The following is a 22,806-nucleotide window of genomic DNA, read 5'->3' as shown; positions in this document are numbered from 1 at the left end:
CTGACAAAGCAGTTTCTAAAGAGGATGGTTTGAGGGCTCTCTCTAGTGGCTCAGATGAGGCTTGTGTTTACAAAAATGGTCCCTATGCTTTGGCCCAGTGACTTAATTTTTATCCCTGTATTGACATCTGCAGGCAGTGTTGCTTGAAGTCTTGAAGCAGGGCACAGTTAATAAAGGCCATGGTAGTAGTGCAGTGTGCAAGGTAGGAATCAGTCTGCTGGAGAAGAGAAGGTCTGTCAGACAGTAGTATCAAAGGAGAAAAATTGGTAAGAGAGGAGCAGAGTCCATGAAAAAGAGACTTAGGAGTAATCAGTGTCTGTTTTTTCTTTATTATCTCAATATGTACATAAATCAGCTCCCCGAGAATTTAACTTCACTCTTGACTTTGAAATTGTGAAATAAACATTTTGCAGTAGATTACTATGGTGCACACCAGTCTACACATTTGCCTGCTACCTTAAGGATGCCTTTTCAACTCACGGAAATTTGTTGCTACAGGCAAGCTCAGAGGATATGTAGCTGTACTGGGAGTGCTACCAGAACAATTGCCCTTACTGAGGAGAAATGAGTGGGTCATACCTCAAAGTTTCAGACTATGTTGAAACTTTGTTCTTTCCATGAGAAGAAGCGGGGTGGGGGGGGCCGGGGGAAGAGAAAGAGAGAGAGAGCAAACCTAACTTGTCCGCTGCTGACTAGTTCTCTCTATATATGGGTATGTATACATGTGTGTACAGGAATATATATGCACACATACATATACATAATGTGTATATGTTTATGTAAAAAACCCAGTAAATCCTATAGCTTTATAAGGATAGGTGCACCAGACAGTTGTGTTTTTAAATGTTTTTCTGTTGCAGTTCCAGCTTTTTACTTGGTTATTAGTTGCCTTAGATCAGCTTATTGGTGATCACAGATATTTTAATACTCACTCACTTTCTTTTAAATTTTTCAATTTTAGGTCCATATGTTGAAAAAATCCAAGCAGAAGCAGAAAAAAACTGGAAGCCTGAAAGAGATGAAAGTGGATGGTGTGTCAGTCTCTGAAGGAGGACGCTAAGGGGAGACCTGTATCCACACCTAGACACCACACTGGTTCAGTAAAACCCAGTGCAGACAACTCGTGAAGAGAGTTGCTTATGAGCGTGCCTTTCATTACATTTTGATAGTACTGGGTTCTTCTTTGTCTTTCAAAGATAGTGCCTCATTGTCACAAATAACTGTTATGTACCACTTGTCTCATCTGAAATGTTTACTTTGGGTTGCTTTTCTGTAAGCTGTTTCCCAGCCAAACAGAGATTCCAAGATGCTGAGATTTCTGCATTTGCCTTCACAAAAAATCCTTCCCTCGTCTCAGCTCCTTCTTAAAGAATATCATTCCATAGATAATTTTTTATTTGTTCTATAGCTGAAAATGTGTTTCTTTAAATTAATGCTCACAGTAGCATCCTAACCAAAAAAAGGCAAAAACATGAGTTGCTGAGAAGTCCTTAGATCAGTCCAAATAGCACAGCTGAAACAGTACAAGTGTAAAGAGAAAAATACAAAACACAGGAGAGATTATTTCTATAAAAGGATCCTAGAGCACTGGGAAGAGAGAAAGTACTAGAACAGTTGAGTCAAAATATTTCAGAGCGTTTACTTCAACAGTATTTGGACAGCATGAATGAAGGGAAAACAGCCTGTAGAGCACTTTTTCAACTGTAGCTTAGTTTCTCATTATTCAGCCAAAGCCCGTTTTAAAAGGCATTTGAATTTCATCAGCTACAACTCTTAAAGGGAACACAAGTACCCAATGCAGTATTATGTTACACCAATATTTTTCTGTCCCTGAAACCATTATCTTTGACACCAGACTTTTCGTCTTGACTTTACTTGTGTTGTTTCATTTTCATGAATTTGTACTATTATATAACAGAAAGCTCAAGAATCATCATTAATTAGGTTAAAAGAAGTACCACTTAGTGTTCAGTTAAGTAAATTAGCACAGTCACATGTTAGAGCGGTATTATGTACAGCATAGCTTTGCTGAGGAGCCTTAGCAGGTATTGAAGCCTATAGTATGCATGTAACATGCTCTAGGCTTCAAATAACTGCGAATGCGAGAGGCATCATGAAAATTCACTTACCTCGTCAGGCTTCTCAAGTCTTTGATGGGTGTTGTTATTAGGTGTGGGCCCAGGGACACAGTGACTGTCTTATCTCACTTGGATGAGTGTGTGCTCTTCAGAGGCTGTTTCCCCATCAGCTCCTGTGAGGCCAAGATCAGCTCTCTGTGTTTACCCATCTGCTGAAGGTGTGGGGATCCAGTACTCCTTTTACAGCTTTGTGCTAGAGACTGGTGCTGGAGCAGCCATGCTGGTCCTGCCATATGCTGTCTACATCTGCTATCCATGTCTGTAGTCATGTTGTTCTTCACTCACATCTCTGCCATCTCATCTCACCATGGTTGCCCAGGGACTGAACGTTTCACTTTGGGTCAACATCATACACAAAGGGCTCTGTGAACCACTTGTGGCTAGGGGGTGGGGCCTGCAAGGTTTTGCCACTTGTATGCATCTGCTGCTTGGAGCTACTTAAGCCATGCTGGCTAGAGCCCACTTAGCCAGACAGTGGGCTTACTCGTCCTCTGTTGCACAGTAATAACTGTTTCATCTGTGGGTGGCATGAATTCATCACTTGAGTGTCAGCTTTAGGAGCATTCCCTCTTGCCAGTGTGTCTAGAAAAACATCTGTAGCTGCTTCAGGGGGCTTAAGTGTAACTTTGAAATATGCAAAAGCCATTTTGTGATGGAGCCAGTTACGTGCTGAGGCAGTTCTTGCTGGGTCTTGGTGATGAGCCTGTACTCTCAGCACTGTGCCAGCTTCAGCAGTGTGCTTCAGAAATGTGCTTTCTGCTTTCCAGTCATGGTGCAATGAGGGTGTGAATGTCATCTATAGCAACAGAATGATGCAGCTAAAGCTATAAAGAGAGACAAAACAGTTATGGAAAAATGGCAGATGCCTGCAGCTTCTCCTTTCAATCTAGTGATTCCTTCTCTGTTTTCTGGTAGAGATACAGTTGGAGGAATAACTCCTGTTTTCAGTGAAACCTCTTGTTAATTGTTTAAATTCTTAATTTGAATTTGGGGATGTTCTTCAGGTCCAACAGCGTGGACTACAACTTAACTTTTATTCAGCACAAAAACTGGATTCATGCTGTGAAGGAAATAGTTTGGATAGTACAGAGCTAAAAGTCTTGTCTTCCTGATCTCTAAATACAGGGTTATCTTCTTTAGAACCTGGGCATGAGAGGTCAGCTGGACCTCTTCTGGCATCCTGGTACCAGCATTACAAGTAGGGAGGATAAAGTGTTGTATTTCAGGATGTGCACTCTCTGAATGAAGCTCACAAATTAGAGAGGAAATCTGGAATAGGCTGCTGCTTCATAATTGTCCAGAAAGACAGAGAAACTGCTTTGTATCCTTGGGGCAGCAGAAAGAATGCATGGTCTACTTTCCAGTTGCTGACTCAGTAATGGAAGCTGGACTTCTTGTTACAGAAAACATGCATAAATTTTAAGATTGCTGGTACAGACTGTCTTCTGCAGCCCAAATAAATAAACAAACAAACCTGTCATACTATTTTTCCAGGCATATATAATCCTGCAGCATGTAGCTGACAGTGTTTCAAGTTCTTGGCTTGTTAAGGACCTGGCTGTCTCTCCTTTTTCTCTGTATCTGTTATCTGAAATAACATGAAACTCACAGATCACAATACTTTAATCAAAGGGCCCCTTGCTGTGGCATATTCTTCCAGTACATTTCCCATCCCTGGAACTCTGTACACGCCTGTTTTGGGGTAGCATCACAGTAGCAAGGTGACACTGAAGTATGAGTGTATTCTTTTCCCAGTGGTGGAGGGCAAGAAAGCTTTGAGTTTGGTTTTCTTTCCCTTTCCTTTTTTTCCCAGAAACCAACTGCCATATATTGTTTGAGCAGATGAGTGCCACACTGGAATGAAAACACAGCTTAAGAAAAACACTCTTAGCATCTAAGGCCTCTGTGCATCAAAAGATTATTCTTAATGTCTTTTGATGACAAAACAGATTCCTGGGCAGTTGAGATAGAAAACCCCCTGTAAAGCTTTTAAAAGGAGAAACTCACTCATTAACCCCTCTATTAAGATGTTTCAGGTTCTGTAAAGGCCATTATATCAAGAATATATGTGTGTATGTATTTTTTATTCTCATATTTTCATTGCATATGGTGTCTGAGAAGACCTGGTATTTTCTTCTGGGGTATACAAGGCCTGCATGAAGGGAGGGGATAACTCTTTGCTGTTAATATGAAACATTTAGACTTAGCCTTTCCACTTAACGTAACAATGCAGTATAATTTATGCGACAGTGGGCAGATAGATGATTCTCCATATGGGCTCTTTGAGTAGTATTGTGTGAGAACCCAGTGGTCACGTGACCAAGTACTTTAGATAATGTAGCAACAGAAGTGTTGGGGAAGAGGCTCAGTTCCGTCAAGACAGCTGTTAATGAACATCAGGGACGCAGGACCAGGAGCTATAACTGTGGACAGGGAAGAGATGCAGACTCATTGCTATCCTGAGCACACTCTTTCATCCTCTCTCCACTGCCTTTTTACCTTGCCTATAAACCACTGCAGGCACAAATAGCACAACTAGCATCTCACCTGCTGAGATACACTCTCCTGACCTTTTACTAGTGTCCTACTTAGGCATTGCCAACACTGGGGAGAGAAGGGTCCTGAAAACTGTGGTTCCTTTCAAATACCCCAGTGTTGCAGATTAGTGCAGGTGGTCAATTGGTTAAAATCTGTTTTGATGGATAAACACATTACCTCTGTCTTGAATTAGTAGAACCGAAATTCAAAAGCTCATCCCTGAGATATGGGTGCTACTTCAGAAAATTTGCTGCTTTTTTCCCCATGGCTTTTACCCTTGATTTGTACAGTTTAAATTGCTGGTATTTTCACTGCATTGATTTTTAGGTGAAATGGTTCTTTTGCCAAAAACTTTTTGTTTATATATGTGTATATATGTGTGTGGACATACATGTGTATACATACATGCGCACACACCCTTTAAGAATACGCCTTATTGTATTTCCTTCCACAGTGCCTAATTATACAGCTTTTGCCCTGTTACAGCATTCTGATAGCACTCACTTCTGGTTCTTTCTCTCTCCAGTTTCAGACATAAGGCAGGACTTGCACTTTCCAACAAGACATGACGGCAATATAGTGAAAGCACAACTGTGTTTAGAGTACAATCTCTGCATGTATGCAGTTTGAGCTCTGCTTGCTCTTTCTAGATTTTAATCAAGTATCTGTGTGTCTAAAACCAATGGCAATGGCTATTGTAGCATTTTAAAAACTAGGAAGAAGCTGTCCACTGCAAGACTTAACTAAGGAACAAAACTAAATGAGCTATTATAGACAATTGTTGTTCATCTTCACAGTTACCCTCTTACAAATATTGTATGGATTTCATTTCTTTAAAGAGAAAATAATGCACTTGATCTGAGTATCATCTGTTTCAAATTGCTTAGCATTTATGCATGCATGTGATTCTGTAGCAGCCTGTTGGCATATAAATATCATTATCAAATGAAACCTCTTTTTGTGGGAGGAGAAGGTAAGACGAGCTGTTGTGACACTTAAAAAGGGCTTATGTTGAAGACACAACAGATTTGGTTGCATATGTATTTAATAATGTACCAACTGCAGGTACACTCTGTCTTGTATAGTCTCTAGTCCATATTCCAGTGCCAGTATTGGGGTCTATTGGAGTTGTGCACTTGAGAGACCTGGCAGTAAAGACTCTTTCAGTCTGCACCCCACATCTCTTCCTTACCACCTTCAGAGTGATGGTACAGCTTTCTGCCAGGCTGCTCTCCTGCCCTTTGGGCCTAGCTCTGTACTGAAACTGGTATTGAAGGTATGAGTATGTGCTGGTGAATGTGTGTGGAGAGTGGGGGAATGGAGTTCCAGCTCTAAGCGCTGCTCTGTCAGTTTGGCTTAGAATATTCTTTAATTTCTGCTTCAGCTTCTACTTTAGCCATCTAACAGCTGTGCAGCAAAGAAAAATTTGGCAACTACTGAATTGCCTTGGATTCACCAGTGACAACGTTGCATCATTTTCAGGCTTTGATCTTATATGCACCCGAATATGTGTAACTTCATTATACTTTTTGCACTTAACAGAAAATACAGGTTAGATAGGCTTAGGGTGTGGCAAAATTGCAATGTTTGTACTTTTTTTTTGTAAATATGGGGATAATTCTACAGATACAAAGATGCACTTTCAGAAAACAATGAGAACAAGTTTGTAGAATACAATTGTTTAGGAGTTTCTCTGACTGCAGTGTTCTTGATCCCCATCCATGTCTAACACTGTGTTCTCCTTGAAAGCCTGCTTGGGGATAGAGATGGCTTCTCACATCGCAGAATGTATTTATAGCTGACTGACTGAAAGTTCATGTATGTTTTTGAGCAAGTTTGCTGCTATTCTAAGTTTTAGGTTTTACTAGACTGCTTCTATAATGCATAAAATAATGTTCAAGTTTTATTTATAATGTCAACACTTACTGACTTGACACTTAGGAGACATCCAGCCCAAAGCCTTCATTCCTTTTGCTATTTAATGGTTTTGTTGTGTTGTTGGTTTTTTTTAGCAGTGTAGGCATTGTATGTGTGGAGTGCAGTGAAATGAATGCAAATTACTAATCTTAACCTGCAGTTAGAGTGGCAGTTTCAATGTTTACAGGACAGTGACTATTGATTGTAAACCCATACATGTCCACTGAAACAGCGCACTCTTCATGTGTTTTGGAAGCATTGTTTCTGCTTACCATGGTAATTAATGGAACAGTTGCCTTCTGGTTTTAGAGTCCTGGTTATGTTGCTTTGGAGAGATTTAAGTGTGGGTTATGGTTTCTCTGCCATGGACTCGCAGGACAGAATTTCTACTGATACAAGTGTGTTATATTGAACATGTTTGCTGAAAGAGTGACTTTATTTTTTGTGAAGATAATTTATGAGAAGGTTTTATAGCAGATCAGTACTGAAAAAGTTGAAGTCTTGAAATAAATGTGTGTAGATATTAAAGATCTATTCCAAAGCAAAGTATTTTTTAATAGGGCACTGTTACTGGTGTAGTTATCCCTCTAAGCTCTCCTGGCAGCATACCCATTTAGCATGTCACTCTGCACTGGTCAAATGTGTTATTTAGGGAACAACCTGATTTCATAAGATATGGCTTCATTTATATTGTGTGTATCCCCTATTACACCTCTGGCAGCAACCTAATATAAACATCAGCCTCACAAGGCAGGGCTTCTCCCCCATACAGATCACTGCAGGTTGAAGAGCAGAGAGCCTGCCCTTGTGCTTGACTACAGAAAGGTTATAAGTCTGGTGACTGTCTGGCACTTACAGTCCTCTCTCTCTTACTGTCACAGAGTGTGCCACACAAGCTCTTTTGCTTTCTGAAGGCAGGCAGGCCCAAATCAAGAGTGCCTGCGTCAAACTGCTAACAGCTTGTCTCACCATGGCATCCATTTCTTAGTGCTGCTTATCTTGCCAAATTGGGTAGCAAGAGGTGCTTGAAGTATTACTGAGTATTTATTGTGTAATTTTGGGTGCTTTTAAAGCCTTCACTGCTATTTTAAAGCAAAATTTGGGGATCTGTAGCATACCAATAGCTGTATTACTCTAGCATTCCAAACATGCCCAAAGCAAGTTATCCTTGTGATAGTTTAGTTAGCAATGGTATAGCTAGTAGCAATCAGTATCCTGGCGCTACAAGTTCTGAATATTGGAAGAGAACATCTCTGCTTTGAATGCAAAGCATCAGAGTTTGTAATTCACTATAGATTTCAGTGTCTCTCCTACTTATGAATGACTGATGACATCTTAATTCTTCTCAAACTATGACTTAACTATCGCTTAAATAACTGTTTTTCACCTCTGGTTATTTAAATCATCCAACTTACACAGTTGTATGAATGCTGTTCTATTATCAAGACACTTTTAAAGTGTCTCATAGCATTTCTTGTGAATGTTCCAATACATCGGTAATAAATAATCCTGACCCAATAAACTAACATAAGATGACAAGTTATTGTCTAGTGCTTATTCTTTGTGCATCTGCCTAATTCTCAGAAAAAAAAAAAAAAGCCTAAGTACAAGCATTAAAGTGGTTGAAAACGGTTTCCACACTATGTGCCTCAAATCAGTAATGCGTTATCACACTTGTGGATTGGTCTCAAAAACTAGCTTTTAATGATGTAACTTGTTTCTCAGTGTCTGCCTTGCAAATGAGACATGTCACTATTATTTGTGGTTACAAATAACATACCTAGTGTAGTAATAGATATTTTTTCAGTAATTTATAAAAGATGGACTTTTCTCTTATATTTAAACATCTGTTCATCCTTGGGGTTCTGTTCTTAGAACAATTCTGTGTATATTTTGCAATACATGTTTTGTGTTTGTACATTTTGCACCAATATGAAATATTGTATTCTAAGTATTATTTACAAGTTCCAGAGATCTGTAACTAGTATTTGCTGTGAAAAATACAACATCTCTTCTACCCTGGATGCTTGTGGAGTAGTTATGCTTTAAGTATAGTGGAATACACTTCTGCAGAGGCAAACATACTTTATCTCAGCTGGACACTGCTTTTACAGGAATTCTGTAGCCTTGCTGTTTGAGATTGGGTCCTGCCCTGTGAAAGGGTAGCTGTGTTCTAACAGTGTGATTTCATATGTTTTCATTTGTAAGATGGCATTAAGTTTGATCCCTGCAACTTTGAAGCACCTCTAGAACCCTTATTTCTGTGGACAGCACTTACTGTAATTGGTAAGGTCTTCCTGTGACAGCACTACACACAGTGTGTTAAGTATTTCTGGTGTCTTGAGTTACTTTAATGATGATCCAGATTTTCCAAGGTAGTTTTGTACAATTGCTTGCCCTGTTTGCACTTCTCTACAAACAGATGACGTGGTGTTTTAAGACTGTGGGTAACAGGCTCACGCATAGCCTTGTGCTTGGCTCAGGTGAGCAGTGGTGGACCTGGCCTGCACAACTCAAGGGCCAGACCTCATGGGCCTTGGCTTGGAGGGAGTCAGCTGGAACAAGTGGAAGGGCTGTCCAGTGAGCTGGGCCCATGTGGAAACTGCCCCACTGTAGGTGCACAGCCCACTGCTCCTTGGAGGTTAAGGTCTGCCTTTCACTGATGGTGGGGGTTCCATCAGCTGGACATCTCCACTTGGGTTGTCCCTGCTGCAGTAACCCTGCCTCTGGCAATGAGCAATTAATTGATTCTCCCCGCTCTGTTGAGCAATTGGCTGCAGAACTGAGGAGGCCTTGGTTATGTCCCAGCACCTCTGGAGAAACCTTACTGTTCCTTGCTGGACTGCAAATCAACAAGCTCTGAAGCAGCTACAATTACATTTAAAAACCATACATGGAAAAACTCAGTTCAGGGCTATAGTTCTGGGAAAAGAGGGGAAGCAAACAAAACACTGAACTTCATACAGAGAAGAGAAAATAACCCACAAAACATCCAAATCCGAAATGAATTTTACCCCTGCCCTCCTCTGAGCTGAGACAACAGCAAGAAGAGTAGACAACTTGCAGCAGTCCCTCCCTGCCCATACAGGCTTGTTCCTTGGAATCTGGTTATAACCACTTTCTTAACAAGGGGAGCTGGTGTCTGAGAATGCGAAAGATGGGTTTGACCATGATAAATCCCAACTTAACTTCAATGTGGATTTCATTGCCAGTTAGACAATGTTCTTTGAAGCACAGGTAAACAAGAAAAGCCTTTTAGACAAATAATTAAGTAACAGGGAAATTAAATTTAAGGGTTAATGGAACCATTTGGGGCATCAAATTGATCATCAGATGACAGCTTTGGGCCCCTAAAACAGATGCTTTCTTGTTGTGAACGACTGGTGGACTGTAGCAGCTGCGATCCCTCCTGCTGGGCCTGAATTACCAAATGCTGGAATATGCAGCAGTGGCGGTGTCAGCACCTTGAAAACAAATCCATGCAGACACAGCAGTGCTTATGCAGGTGCCCACATACAGGCAAGCAGCCTTGACATGAATAATACAAGTGGGCCAAACCTGTGCCTCCTCACCAACTAATGGGGCTCAACATTCACTCCTGAATGAATTGCTATCTCTCACAATTTCCCCAGACTTCTCTTGTGGCTGGCACCATACTCTCTTGGTCTATCCAGAACCTGGCTTTCAGGTTCTGTAAACCAAGAAATCCAGCTTAAAAGTCTGCTAGGGAATCACAGAAAAAGAGAGAGGGAGGGGAAAACTGACAACAGCAAAATGGTTATAGAAAGGTTAGAGAGGTAGAACAGCCTGCACGTATCAGGCACAGAGTGTGCCCAGACAAGGGCTCCGACCAGAAGCCTGCTGCCTTAATGCAGGGCCCTTGTAATCAGGGGCAGGGTCAGGGTCAGGGTAGGCATCAGAAAACGCATACAGTGAAATGCACACAGACTGCACCTCACTCCACACTGGAAAATGAGGTAGGGACAAGCTCTGTCACCTTCAGGACTTCCCTCAGCCAATTTGTGCTGTTAATCAGTGATCATTTACCACAATCAGCCACTCTCACAGGCAAGTGCTGGTACCCCTGCTGGAGCAGTGTCCTCAAGTCTGTGCCAGGTAACTATGAGGCTGCTGTCAGCCAGGATTTCTGGGGATGCTGCTCACAACTGTACTCCTTCAACACTGTTTTGAGGTCAGCACCTCCTGCCTCAAAGAAGCTTTCCCTCCTGCAATTTCCAAAGCACAAGCAGCTCAGAAGTCACAAAACGTTCCTGACAGCAGTGACATGTGGATCTTGCCCATCCTGCTTCAAACTGGCCAAGCTGAAACAAGCTAATGCAGTCACATGGTCATGGTACAACCTTGCATCAAAGGTCCTGCGCCCATACCTTTCTGTCACAACAGGAATGGCTTGGTGTCCTCTGATGCAGCAGCCTCCCCTACAAAACATGGAGCAGAGCTGATAGCAAGTCTTCTATGACTCTCAGTCTCATAAGCCACAGTCCCCACAGCCAAACCCCAACATCTCTGGTCCAGAAAAAACTTATGGAGGCTGAGGAGGCCATATGACAGAGTCTCAGCATGTCTGCAACGAAAGTGTGGAAATGGTACTCATCTGGGACATGCCAGAATTGAAGAGACTCCATCAGAACTGCTACAGGAAAGGAGACTGCTTCAGTTGACTGGGTGACACATTTTTCTTCTACACTCTCCCACTTCAGCTTCCCAGTCTTTGGCCCTTGCTGGTACCTCCATCCTCTTCCTAACTCATCAGCCATTCCTGTCACAGGACTTGTTGTTGCTCCTGCACTACTACTCTGTACAATGGCTTGTAATATTTGCTCTCCACCAGAAACATTTTACACCTTTTTCAGGCTTCTTTGGGTTGTAAGTGAACATTGTGATGACTTTTTCCAGTCTTTTGAAGTTTTTAACTGTGATGTGTCAGCAGTTCTGGTCATAAAATTTAACCTGCATCCTGCTAAAACCTGTCCAAGGTCTCAATTATATCTGCCTGTTAGGGGGAGCTGCTTGAGTTTCTGTTAATTATAAATATCCTTCCAGGTGTCTGCCAAGTTTTATGAGTGCTGGCACAAAAATAAAGCAGTGTCAATAAAGTACCATGCTACTAAAACAGGGAGTTTAGTTCTAGCAATTCTTTTTAAATACAAACATGGACACTTGCTGCTGGGCACTGACCACTTCATGATTTTCCTGGCTTGTTAACTCACACTGGAGGTTGTTGCCCTCTTGCTTTCTGACTGAGGATAGCAAAACCCTCCCCTGACTTTGGAAAGGCTTTCAGGAACTGCCCAGACACTGGATGTGCTATTGCTCTGGTTTAAAAACTATTTTAAAAGAAAGTGTGCTGTAGTTATGCAAAGATGTTTATGCTTTAACTGTTTGCTTCATTTTTTAAAAAGTTTGTTCTATCTTTCTTAAAGTAATCCTCCTCTGAAATTATAATCAGTTTGGGGCAGCATTGCTGGGAGGAGCGGCAGAAAGGTGTGGGGTGCAGCTCTGCAGGTGCCATTCACCTCTGGAAGGGGGCACATGCTGGGGAAGTATTGGCAAGCTGTGCCCTGGGGGCGGCCCACCACAGGAAGGGCACAAGGGACCTAGTCCCCTGTAGGGGGAAGGTTGGCATGGGGAGTTTGGCTCTGTGAAATTTGCCTGCAAAGGGACACAGGGGAACCCAAGGCATGGCTCGGCAGCCAGCCTCAGGGGTGCTTGGCTTGAGGTGAGCTGGGGTATGCTGGTTTCTACTGGGGTAGAGTTAACTTTCTTCACAGTGTCATGTATGGGACTGTGTCTTGGGTTTGTGCTGCACACAGGGTTGATAATATAGAGATATTTTAGTTATTGCTGAGCAGGGCTTACACAGAGCCAAGGCCTTTTCTGCTCTTCCTACTGCCAAGCTGGTGAGGAGGTTGGGGGTGCATGGGAGGTTGAGAGGAGAAACAGCCAGGGCAGGTGACCTAAACTGTCCACAGGTATATTCCAGACCATTTGACATCCTGCTCAGTATTTTAAACTGGGCAAGAAGGAGGAAGGAGGGGACGTTTGGAGCGAATGGCATTTGTCTTCCCAAGTCACTGTGAGGTGTGAGGGGGCCCCTGGAGATGGCTGAAGACCTGCCTGCCCATGGTAAGTGGTGAATGAATTCTTTGGGGGTTTTTTGCTTATGTGCGTGGCTTTCACTTTCCATATTATACTGTCTTTATCTCAAACCAAGTGTTTTTTAGCTTTTACCTTTCCGAGTCTCTCCCCAGTCCCACTGGTGAGGCAGGGAGCGAGTGGCTGTGTGTGGTTCTTGGTTGCCAGATGGGGTTAAAGCGAGACGGGGGGAACACTGTTTCACACAGCTGGAGGGGAGGTCATGACATTTGACAGCATGGGGGCCAAGCCACAGCAGTCAGTGGTGGAGAACAAAGCCCAGCACTGCTCCAGGGCCAGCTCCAGGGGTGCTGAGAGTTGGGCAGCCTTGATGGCAAAGGTCTGCCTGCCTTCTGGAAACAGTGTCACAACTCTCCTCTCAAGTAAGAGCCCAAAATTCATGGCCTAGCATGGCTAAAGGCCAGGGCCCACAGTACTCTGCATGGGGGCACGGTGGTGGACAGAGGTGGCACAACCCCAGCCAGACACCAGGTGTCTTGTCTTGGATGAAGATGGATAGAAAAGCCCTCAAGGTCCTGAGGGCCAGGCCCTGGGAGCATGAGCACAGAAAAGTTGGTGGGGCACAGTCTGCATGGACTGAGGACTAGGTCCCACAGTGCTTGGCTCAAGCGGGACCTGAGGCGGAAGCACCTGCAGAACAAATCTCTCCTGCGCAGCTGGATGGCTTAGTCCTTCTGTACTCTATGCAACAGTATCCTTGACAAAACAGAGCACATGGCTGGTGACATGTTTCTGCACTGCATCTCCACCCAGCTTGCTCAGGACCAAAACATGGGTTAGCTCAGTCCTCTCCCATGATGTCAGAGCTGTGGTGCACATAGAAGAGGCCCATCTCAAGTATCCCTACTCCTACTGGGGCACTGGTCTCACTCTCTCACCTGCTGCATACAGCCTATCTTTCTTCCCCAGCCCCTACCTCCAAGCTTCCACTCCTCACACAGCTGCTGCCAGCTCCTCTGGCTTCCTCTCTGTTCCTGACACCTATCTCCTCATGCCCACCTCAACTTCACAACCTCTGGCTCTGCTGCCATCACCACCCACCTCCCAGCTGCTCCAAATTTCTGCCTGGGCAAGTCCAAACAGCTGCTGCTACAGCCACAGTCCACACACAAGAAATGTCTCCTGTCCCTGGGAAGAGCCCTGGCCCAGAGCAAAGCCCCAGCAGATCCACCCTGCAGCCCCAAGGCTGCCTCCTCCTCCTAGGGCACCTGCCCACTCTATCAGCACCAGCTGAGGAACTGTCCAAAAGGCACACACAGCAGAGCACTGCCATAGCAAAGGGCCCTTTGGGGAGAAGCAGCAGGAAGGTTATGTGGCAGTGCTATCATCTGTCAACGAAACACTGTGCTCTCAGGCACAACATCTGGGGCAGCTGCTGCTCTCATGACTGCTCCAAGCACATCCTCTCTCCCCCTCTGGCACCCATAGACTCCAAGGCACATGGAACTCATACAGGTTGACTGGGGCAGGACGTGCCTGCTTTCTGTGGATCTCCCAGAAAGAGCAGGCACCGCGGCAGGATTAAGCTGTTGCGCTGCTCTGTGCCACTTCACAGCTACGCCGCCACTGCCATTTCCATTCAGCGCCAGGCTGACTTCCAACCCAGCCCGGCTTGGAGTCCTCCCCCTGCAGAGGATTACCTCCACAATCACAGCTCCGGTGGACTTAGCACAGCCACAATGAGCAACAGCAAACACTTTCTCACCACCATCAGCTGACAGCCCAGGGCAGCCGAAAACAACACAGAAAGAAATGATGGGGCAGCAGCTGACTAAGCCACCCGGATTAGAGAGGCTCAAACGGGGCTGAAAACCAGCATGTACCGCTAACCCAGCAGAACTGCAGCTCCAGCCCTCATCTCAATTCATCCAAACACGGTCAGGTGGCTCCTGGCTCTGAGCATGCTGAGAAAGGACACAAACACTGATGCTGCAACACAGAAGTCAGGCAAGAGGGAAAGAGCAGTCACCTGCAGACAACCATCACCCTCAACACGCACATCACCTGTCAGGGTAGCTGTGGCAGCATACAGAAAGGTAAAGGGTCATCTGTCCTGGAGTACATACCCACAGATCAGTTGTGGGTCTCTGTGCTACAGCACTGTGGCTTGCACCCAGGGATTCACAAACTACAATCTCCACCACCACACTGCAGCATGTAGAGACCTGTCTCCCTATACAGTCTCAGAACAGCCATGCACCTGGGAGATGCCACAACAGGTTACATCTCAGGTAAGCCACAGGTAAAAGACACAGGCTTTACTCTGCAGAACTGCACACTTGATACTCTGCAAACCTCAGCTCTGCCTATAAGGTGGTGGTACAGCCCGAAAAACGGCCCCTCATGGGGGCAACACTGCTATCTCACTAGCCATGGCCTCCAACAAACTACCAGAGAGAACAATTTTGCACAGGAGCAGGGCAAGAGAAACTCAGAGCCTTGACCAGCACCTCCGAAATTTAGCAAACAGCAGCTCCAAAAACCATCCTTTCTCACAACCAAGACACGGCAAACAAAGCAGAAAAACAACAAAAGCAAGAGACTGCTAAACAGCAACAGCTTGTTCTAGGGATCTTCTCAAGTCTCCCAGCATGACCCAAACAGCCCAGGAAAAGATGGGCAATGGATGACAACACCAGAAACCAGGCAACTCCTCCAGCCATGCTCTCCAGCTCATCCTTCCCCCTCCTCTTCCTCCTCCTTTGCTGCACACCCAGCACCTTTGCTGGGCTGGCTCAACACAGAGCCACTGCAGGGAGGGCCTCTCCTTCAGTGAGGCCCTCCCTGTCTTGTCTCCTAGGACAGCTCTCCTAACCCAGGAACTCCTGCTTAGAAATCAGACAGTGTACTGCTGCACAGTCAGCACTGATAAAAACAGCAAACCAGCAGTGTCAGAGCTTGAACAGGCAGTTTTGTCTGTGCTTGAACTCAAACAGACACACAGCACATATGCTATATGACTGCAAGGAGGCAAAGAATCCCTTCTTCCTATCTCCAAGTTTCAAAGGGGTACACAAAACATTCAGAAGCAGTGCCAGTTGTGACCAGCCCATGCTGATGCAGAACAACACTCATCAGGTCTGTTCAGTATGTGCCCAGGACAGAGTCCTTTAGTATGTGTTTCCATGGATGGATTGGAGTAGGCCTTGAGAAATCTGAGATTGTCATTTGCCTGAAAATCCCCTCAGACAGGAAGAGGATGGGCATGTGAACATGAAGATCGTTCTCCAAAAACGGATGTGGCTTGGTGTGACCTTTCCATGTGTAGACCACAGTAGTCTGTCATGCAGCCCTTTTGCCTTGCTCAGGAGTTCTGCATCTATCCAACCCGGCACAGCCACATGCACCGCAAGATTCCCATAAAAATGCGAAGAATCATCCCTGTTACTCAAAACTAAAGGCCCCACCAGCCCTTTTATCACCCCCATTCAGCTTCTCTGAGCCCCAAAATAATCATGGTCTGAGCTGAAAAGCTCTGCAATATCCCAATGCTCAAAATGATCCATTTGCCTTTTCCTCTAGAGTTCTGGTCCTCAGGGGCCTTATACTAACTGTTGGGCAACAGGACAGACTTCATTGCTTGCTGAGTCTCCTGTGTTTTATCTACAGAGGTGACCTAAGAATAAAGAATGACATGCAGACTTTTGGAGAATCCCCTTCATGTCATTTCTTCATTATGCCCAGGCACATGATCCTCTGACACTGGAATTTTGCTCTGGCCTTCTCTTTTTTCAACCTGTGTTGCTCATGTCTGGTAGGGCCATGGGATGCCCAGAGCCTGCCCCAGGGATATGCACTGCATGACCACCCCCACTGGGCTCTGCCAGAGCACAGAGCCTTCTCAGCCTCGATCAAGGGACAGGTCTCTTCCGGGGACATGACATGGTGCTTGCTCAGGCCTGCCTGGCGGCCACCTCACACACCTCCACAGCCCCCGGGCACGTCTCAGCGCTCTGTGACACCTCTTGGCTGCTCCCCGAACAGCTCAATGCTCTTTCTGCAGCCACGCTAAGTGGAAGGCCTGAACCTGCCTTTTATCTTTGTGCAATGCATTTCATTCACATCTACAGATTCATTCCATCAGCTCTGAAGAAAGACTGCTTTATCTACCTCACGCTCATGATTATACCCTTACAAATCTCTCATTTATATACCCCCATCAAGGTACATCATTAGCATAGCTAAGTATCAATCTACTGATACACTCCTTCATACGACATCTCTAACTATGTACGTGCCCTCTGCATGTGCTGCATATAAATATTTTGCTATCTGAGTACTTCCTGGTACAAGGAAGCAGGAGCTGCAACACTGAACAAAATGGCAGCTCCCTCCCACAAAATGGTAGCAGAAACCTTCCAGACAGGCCTCCGGCCCAGGAAGTCTGGGCGGCGCGGGAGGCGGTTTCAAAGCGCGAGCCAGCGCTGCCTAAAGCCCTCCCAGCCCCCAACTCACAGACCTGCACACACTCGGGGCCTCTCCAGGACACCCAGCTACGCCCATGGAACGCCGGCAAGCGCCAGGCACAAGTGCTGCTGGGAGGCTCTCTGCTCCCAGGTGGGCATCCTCCTGCCAGGCGCTCCACAGGGACACTCCCGCCACAGGAACCTCTGCTGGAGGTTGCCACTGGACCAGAGCCACGCAGGGCTCTCGCACAACCCGAGAACAACCCTGCTCCCAAAGCGGGTGCTGCACACAGGCTCCAGTCCAGCACTGAGCACAGCACACCGGTGCACCTCAAACACCTCATCTTCACCCCCAGCAACTAATGTGCAACATGAGCAGAGACACTGCTTCGGGAGAAGGCCACCTCACTCTCCTCAAGATGCTCCAGCTCAAGGCACAACACCAGAGTTGCCCACCTCCAGCACACCAAGGCGAGCGACTGCTGCCCATGTACCTGCGCAAGGCTCTCCCAAATCTGCAGTGCGGCCACGAGGGACCCCGTGAAAGGCTGGTCTGCACTGCTCTCTGCAGAAGCGGCCCCTCTCCCATCACCGCTTCCCTTCCTGGGGAAGTCACCCTGGGCAACAACACACCAAGTCCAAAAGGAAGAGAAATCCCAACCCTCAGCACATTTCAGATGCCACCACACACACTTCAGCCTCTCCCTTCCTGCACCCAACTTCACCATGGACGGCCCGGCTCTGGGGCCAGGCAAGGAGGCACAGCATCGAGTCCTTTTCTGCACCAGTCCTTGAACAGTTTCCCTTTATGCACACACAGCACTTTACTAACCCAACCGCATCTCTCGCTCTCTACACTTAGATTTGCACACAGGTACACCCATGTCCCTATACCCATACAGACAGCACTGCCAATACATGGCTTCACACACACACGGTTCCTTAACCCTGCAATTTCTGCCCTTCCTGGTCCAGCGGGTTTCACTGACCAATCCTGCAACAATCCCTCAGCAACAGCTGCCCTCACAGCATCCTCTGCTCAACTACAGGCACAGCCCAGGAGGAGGAGCACATGCTGAGCCTGAACATCTCCACACAGCAATGGGCACATCTACACTGGGCACTTGCATCCTTCTCTCATCCTTCCAGAGACTTTGCAGCTGGTGCACTCATCTTCAAAGTGTGAGAAGATGTGGTTGCCACCTGCTAAGAAAAAGACACAGGAATTCTCTGCCTGTTTGACCCACTCATTGTGGAGATGTCATGTGCCAGAGAAATATGCATAGAATTGCATAAGTCTCAGCTTGGATTTAAAGCTTTGATGGTAAAATCATTCTAGGTCTTCTTCTCCTATGTCTGCCTTCCCATCATCCCATCCTGAGGTTGTCAGGGGTTCTCATGGATGCTGTAGCGTCAAAGGAAATGGGGGGACTAGCCCTGCACTGTCGCTCACAGCAGTTTTGGATACCCACCCTGCAGGTGCAGTTTTTAGTCCTGTGCAGTCCAATGAACCACAACCACCGTGTACTTGGGACACTGGGCGAAGAAGTTGCACAGCTGTTTCATGTGCCTTTCTCACAGCACAAAATTCCGATCAGACCTGTTACTGGTGGTGTATCTGATTACCAGGATACACGTGGTCTGTGTGGTGAAACTCGCTTGGTCTGGAATTTTGTCTCACAGTCCTGGAAGTGCAAGCCAGCAGGAGACTGTGCCCCGCGTGATCATGTCCATTCACCTGTTTAGAGTGGCAGAGGGCCAACAGCAGCCTTTGCGAACCAAACCCTGCCATAAACCTTTGCGCAATTGCTGGAAATTATAGAACTTTTAAATTTTTTAATGTAACTTTAGTCAGGGATTTGTTTGCCTTTGCCCAGGGGGAAGGGAATTGAAGTTTCTTTTCAAAAGACCCTATTCACTGGGCATGGCTTGATGATCTTAGCATCTAAGGATTCGGTGTAGGCAGAAGATATACAGGAGATAAACATTAACAAACCATTAACGACCATTAACGAACATTACCACCTCTAGTGCAGTTGGAGACACCTGGGCTGGGAAAAGATTGTCAAGAGAACAAAAGAATGAAGACGTAATTAGCATCAAAAGTGAAGGGATCAATAACCAATAGGAAATAGAATACTAAGAGTTATGTAATTTAAGACGAATGTGAATTTCTTTGGGGTTTAATGTATAAATATGTGAAAAGTTTTGTAAAAACCAGGTGTGATGGAATGATTTTCACTGCACAATCTGGGTATGGGTGGATGAAATAATTTCAATTGAACATCCTGGTCAGAAAAACATCCTGGCCAGAATAAAGTAATGCCTTGATTCTCTAACACTGAAAACATGTTGTTGGAGAATTTCTGTTTTTCCTGCAGTTTCTGCGACACCATCTCTTCACACTTCATGCCTGTACTCCTCTATGCTTTTTGCTTCTCAAGGCCTTCACACCTGTGCCATATTTCTCTCACTACATCATTGTGTTAGTGCTGCAAATACCTCATTGGACATAGAGCAAGTGTTTCCAACAATCCTCTGTACAAAATTATGGCCACATTGGACCAAGAAAAGGAAAAATAAAAAAAAGTAAAACCTGCTTCTCAAGGCCCAGAACAGTGTTCTGGGCAGTGTCGTAGGTACTGAATTTACAAGACCTTGGGCTGGAGGCTGTGAAGCTTGCTCTGTATGAAGTTCTCTTGGCCTAGAAGCTTGTTTTACTTATTTTAGCTGTGACAGCTAGATTTAGCACACTTAAGTACAATAATGTCAAAACTATGAACAAAGAACCTTGAAAGAGAGTGCTCCAGTCTTGAGCTCGTTGCAACACATATCCCCTCCTAGCAGTTAAAGACAGTGTTGTAACAATATGCATACTCTAGAGACCACTTATGAGATTCAAAACTGTATTATTGCAATTCTGCAATATATTGGAAATGCACGAGTCTGCAAAATTTAATGTGTATTTTTACTGTAACTGCCGTATCATCCTACTAAATGGAAAGCCTTCGTAAATGAAAATAGCCTCAAATGAGTAAACTTTGTATTAAACATTGTATCGTCCATGTGTGGATTTTCTAAAATCGCTTGGTCAGAGGATACTGGACTCTGGTGGCAAGCAGTCTCTGGAGGCCGTAGCAGTTGTAGCAGAAGATGGTTGTCACTAAATACTGTGATACTCATCATTGGGAGCCCCTTGCAGGCACACCCCTGTGAGGTTCAGCAGCTCCACCTCTTCCCTGGCATGTGCCTCACTGTGGGGCCAACCTCTGGCTTGGCTTTGGCAGACCTCCACTGATCAGTGACCATGCAGCTTGGCCTGATGCTGCTTCCAGTCTGACTCTCAGAAGTGGCCATCTACAGAGAGAGGAATGCTGTTGCAGGCGAGATGCAGGGTGGCAGGGCCCCTTGATAGAGGATACCGAGGGGCTCTCCATCACTGGTAACCATCTGTGTAGGGAACAAATCAGCCACGTGCTTGGAATGCTGGGGGACACAGTGAAAGCTGAACCTGTGAGTCTACAGCTTTCAAGTATGTACCAATGCCTGAGGTGCCCATGCAGATGCACAGCACCTGGAGATTGGCAGCAACCTGGGTATGGGCTGGGCAGGCACAGGCCTGCTGAGAAGGGCTGCAGACAGGCACCCACCAGCACCTCCTTGATGGACATGTACCTGTGGAGTGGTTTTTGTACAAGGTGACAAGAGAGAGCTCCAGCTGCACAACTAAATTCAGTGGCTTTTGGTACTCTGAAATTGAGGCATTTTGAGTGAATTAATTAAAGATGCAGGAGTACTGCATGCAGTTCTGGTGCCCACAACATAAGAAAGACATGGAACTGTTGGAATAAGTCCACAGGAGGGCCGCTAAGTTGCTAAAAGGACTGGAGCATCTTCCCTGTGAAGACAAGCTGAGGAAGTTGGGGACTGTTCAACCTGAAGAAGACAAAGTTGTGTGAAAACCTCATTGCAACCAGTATCTGAAGGGTTGTATAGGGAAGTCAAAAAGGCATTTTGTCAGGAACTGTAGTGGCAGGACAAGGATAATCAGGAACAAACTAAAAAAGGGGAAATTTAGGTTAGGTATTAGGAGGAAATTTTTTGCTGTGAAGGTGGTGAGACACTGAGACAGGCTGCCCAGGAAGGCTGTGGATGCCCCAACCCTGGCAGTGTTCAAGGCCACGTTGGATAAGGCCTTGAGCAACTTGTTCTAGTAGAAGGTGTCCCTGCCCATGACAGGCAGGCTTGGACTAGATGATCGTTAAGGTCCTTTCTAACCCCTGAACATTCTCTGAATCTCTGCAGAAGAAAAGCACAGAGCTGTTATTCCTCAGCCGCTCCCTCTGGAAGGCGACTTTGGCTGCAGCCATGTGACAGGACTGAGGCTTCACCGGCTCCGTGCGAAGAGGGCACGACGACCTGAAGCGCCAAGGGTGCGACCCCGGCCGAGCGAGTCCCGCCCCGCTCCCGCGGCCGCGCGGCCCTTCCCGGGCGTGGCAGGACACGGGTGGCGCGCAGGCGCCCGGGGCTGGAGCGGGCGGGGCGGAGGCGGCGGCGGGGGGGAGGGGGCGGCCCGGGCCGGTTGGGCGGTGGCGGTGGGAGCGCCCGCGCGGCCCCTCAGTGCCCGGCCCCGCGCAGGGAAGCGGCGGCTCTGCCCGGCTTCGGCCCGGCCTCCGGCGGCTGCGGCAGCAGCACGGGAAGACGCTTTGGCCGGTGCCTGAAAGCCCCCGGTGGAGGAAGTGGAGAGGAAGAAGCCGAACCCCGACAGGCGTAAGTCCTCGCGGTCTGAGAGGAGAGGCAGCGCGGGGAGACGGGCGCTGCCAGCCAGCGGGAGGCTACTCCTCCTCAGTGTCTGCGCGGTGACAGAGAAAGTGTCCCGTCTTCAGTGGGTTAGTGGATGCTTTCTGCTTTCGGAGACCTGTGTTCCTGAGGGGAGTGTTTGTAGTCTGCTAAAAGCGAGGCTGCCAGGGGGTGCATTCCTCCCTGCGAGAGACCCTTCCGCATTTCCTTTTTTCCGTAGCCTGGCTAATTATCCGTAGCGCGGATTGTCTGTTCTGAGCATACTGAAGAAAGTTTCGGTTCAGATTCTGGCAGAGGTGGTTTGAGCGACGTGCGCTGACTTGGTGATGATGAGGCGGCTCGGGCTCTGTTTCCAGTCAAGTGTCCTGCTGTCTGGAGGCAGTGAACCGCCGGGAAAATGCCATAACTGCTGAATGACCTAATGTTAAAGCAGCTGAACTAAAAAACGATTTTTGAAAACCGTCGGAAGCTACTCTGAGCTGTGTAGCTTTCTGTTAATGTATCGGAGTAGTCACCATTACTGCCTTGCAAGTCTTCTGCGTAATTGCTGACTAGGAATGGGAGCTGACTAGGAATGGGAAGATTGTAAGGTGTGGGTTGAGACTGGATTCAGTTTAACCTTTGTACCCTAGTATCTGTCGCCTCGTTTAACTTGTCCTCGTGACTACTCCTTACAATATAGTTTAGGAGGATAGACTTTACAATATGACGTTTGCTATTTCTGATACAACTCGACTATTGTATTAGTATACAACTAACCTGTCTGATACTGTCATGATGTCATTCCCCCACGATCCTGCGTTTCTTTTTTTAGTGAAATTTCTTCTTTT

At 46.2% G+C, this 22,806-nt stretch overlaps 2 protein-coding genes across 8 annotated transcripts in view; both read left to right on the top strand.

The window, feature by feature from the left end:
- The window catches only part of DGKQ (diacylglycerol kinase theta), a 97,942-nt gene extending 89,327 nt beyond the window's left edge, over positions 1 to 8,615 (top strand). The window contains exon 23 of the mRNA XM_048292392.1: positions 962 to 8,615. Within this exon, the coding sequence (XP_048148349.1) occupies positions 962 to 1,060 (99 nt within the window). The 3' untranslated portion in view covers positions 1,061 to 8,615. The remainder of the gene's footprint in view (positions 1 to 961) is intronic.
- A 13,134-nt stretch (positions 8,616 to 21,749) lies between these two features.
- Positions 21,750 to 22,806, top strand: part of TDRD7 (tudor domain containing 7) — a 47,341-nt gene continuing 46,284 nt past the window's right edge. For 4 of the 7 annotated variants that reach the window (XM_048291400.1, XM_048291403.1, XM_048291401.1 and 1 more), the window contains exon 1: positions 21,757 to 21,946. The gene's annotated coding sequence lies outside the window, so the exon portion shown is untranslated. Of the gene's footprint in view, positions 21,947 to 22,806 lie in introns of all 7 variants that reach the window. The other 3 variants (XM_048291406.1, XM_048291404.1, XM_048291402.1) reach the window with 3 other exon arrangements.

Source organism: Corvus hawaiiensis, chromosome Z (genome assembly GCF_020740725.1).
Source record: "Corvus hawaiiensis isolate bCorHaw1 chromosome Z, bCorHaw1.pri.cur, whole genome shotgun sequence".
Classification (NCBI taxonomy): Eukaryota; Metazoa; Chordata; class Aves; order Passeriformes; family Corvidae; genus Corvus; species Corvus hawaiiensis.
This window is presented reverse-complemented; position numbering and strand designations above follow the sequence as displayed.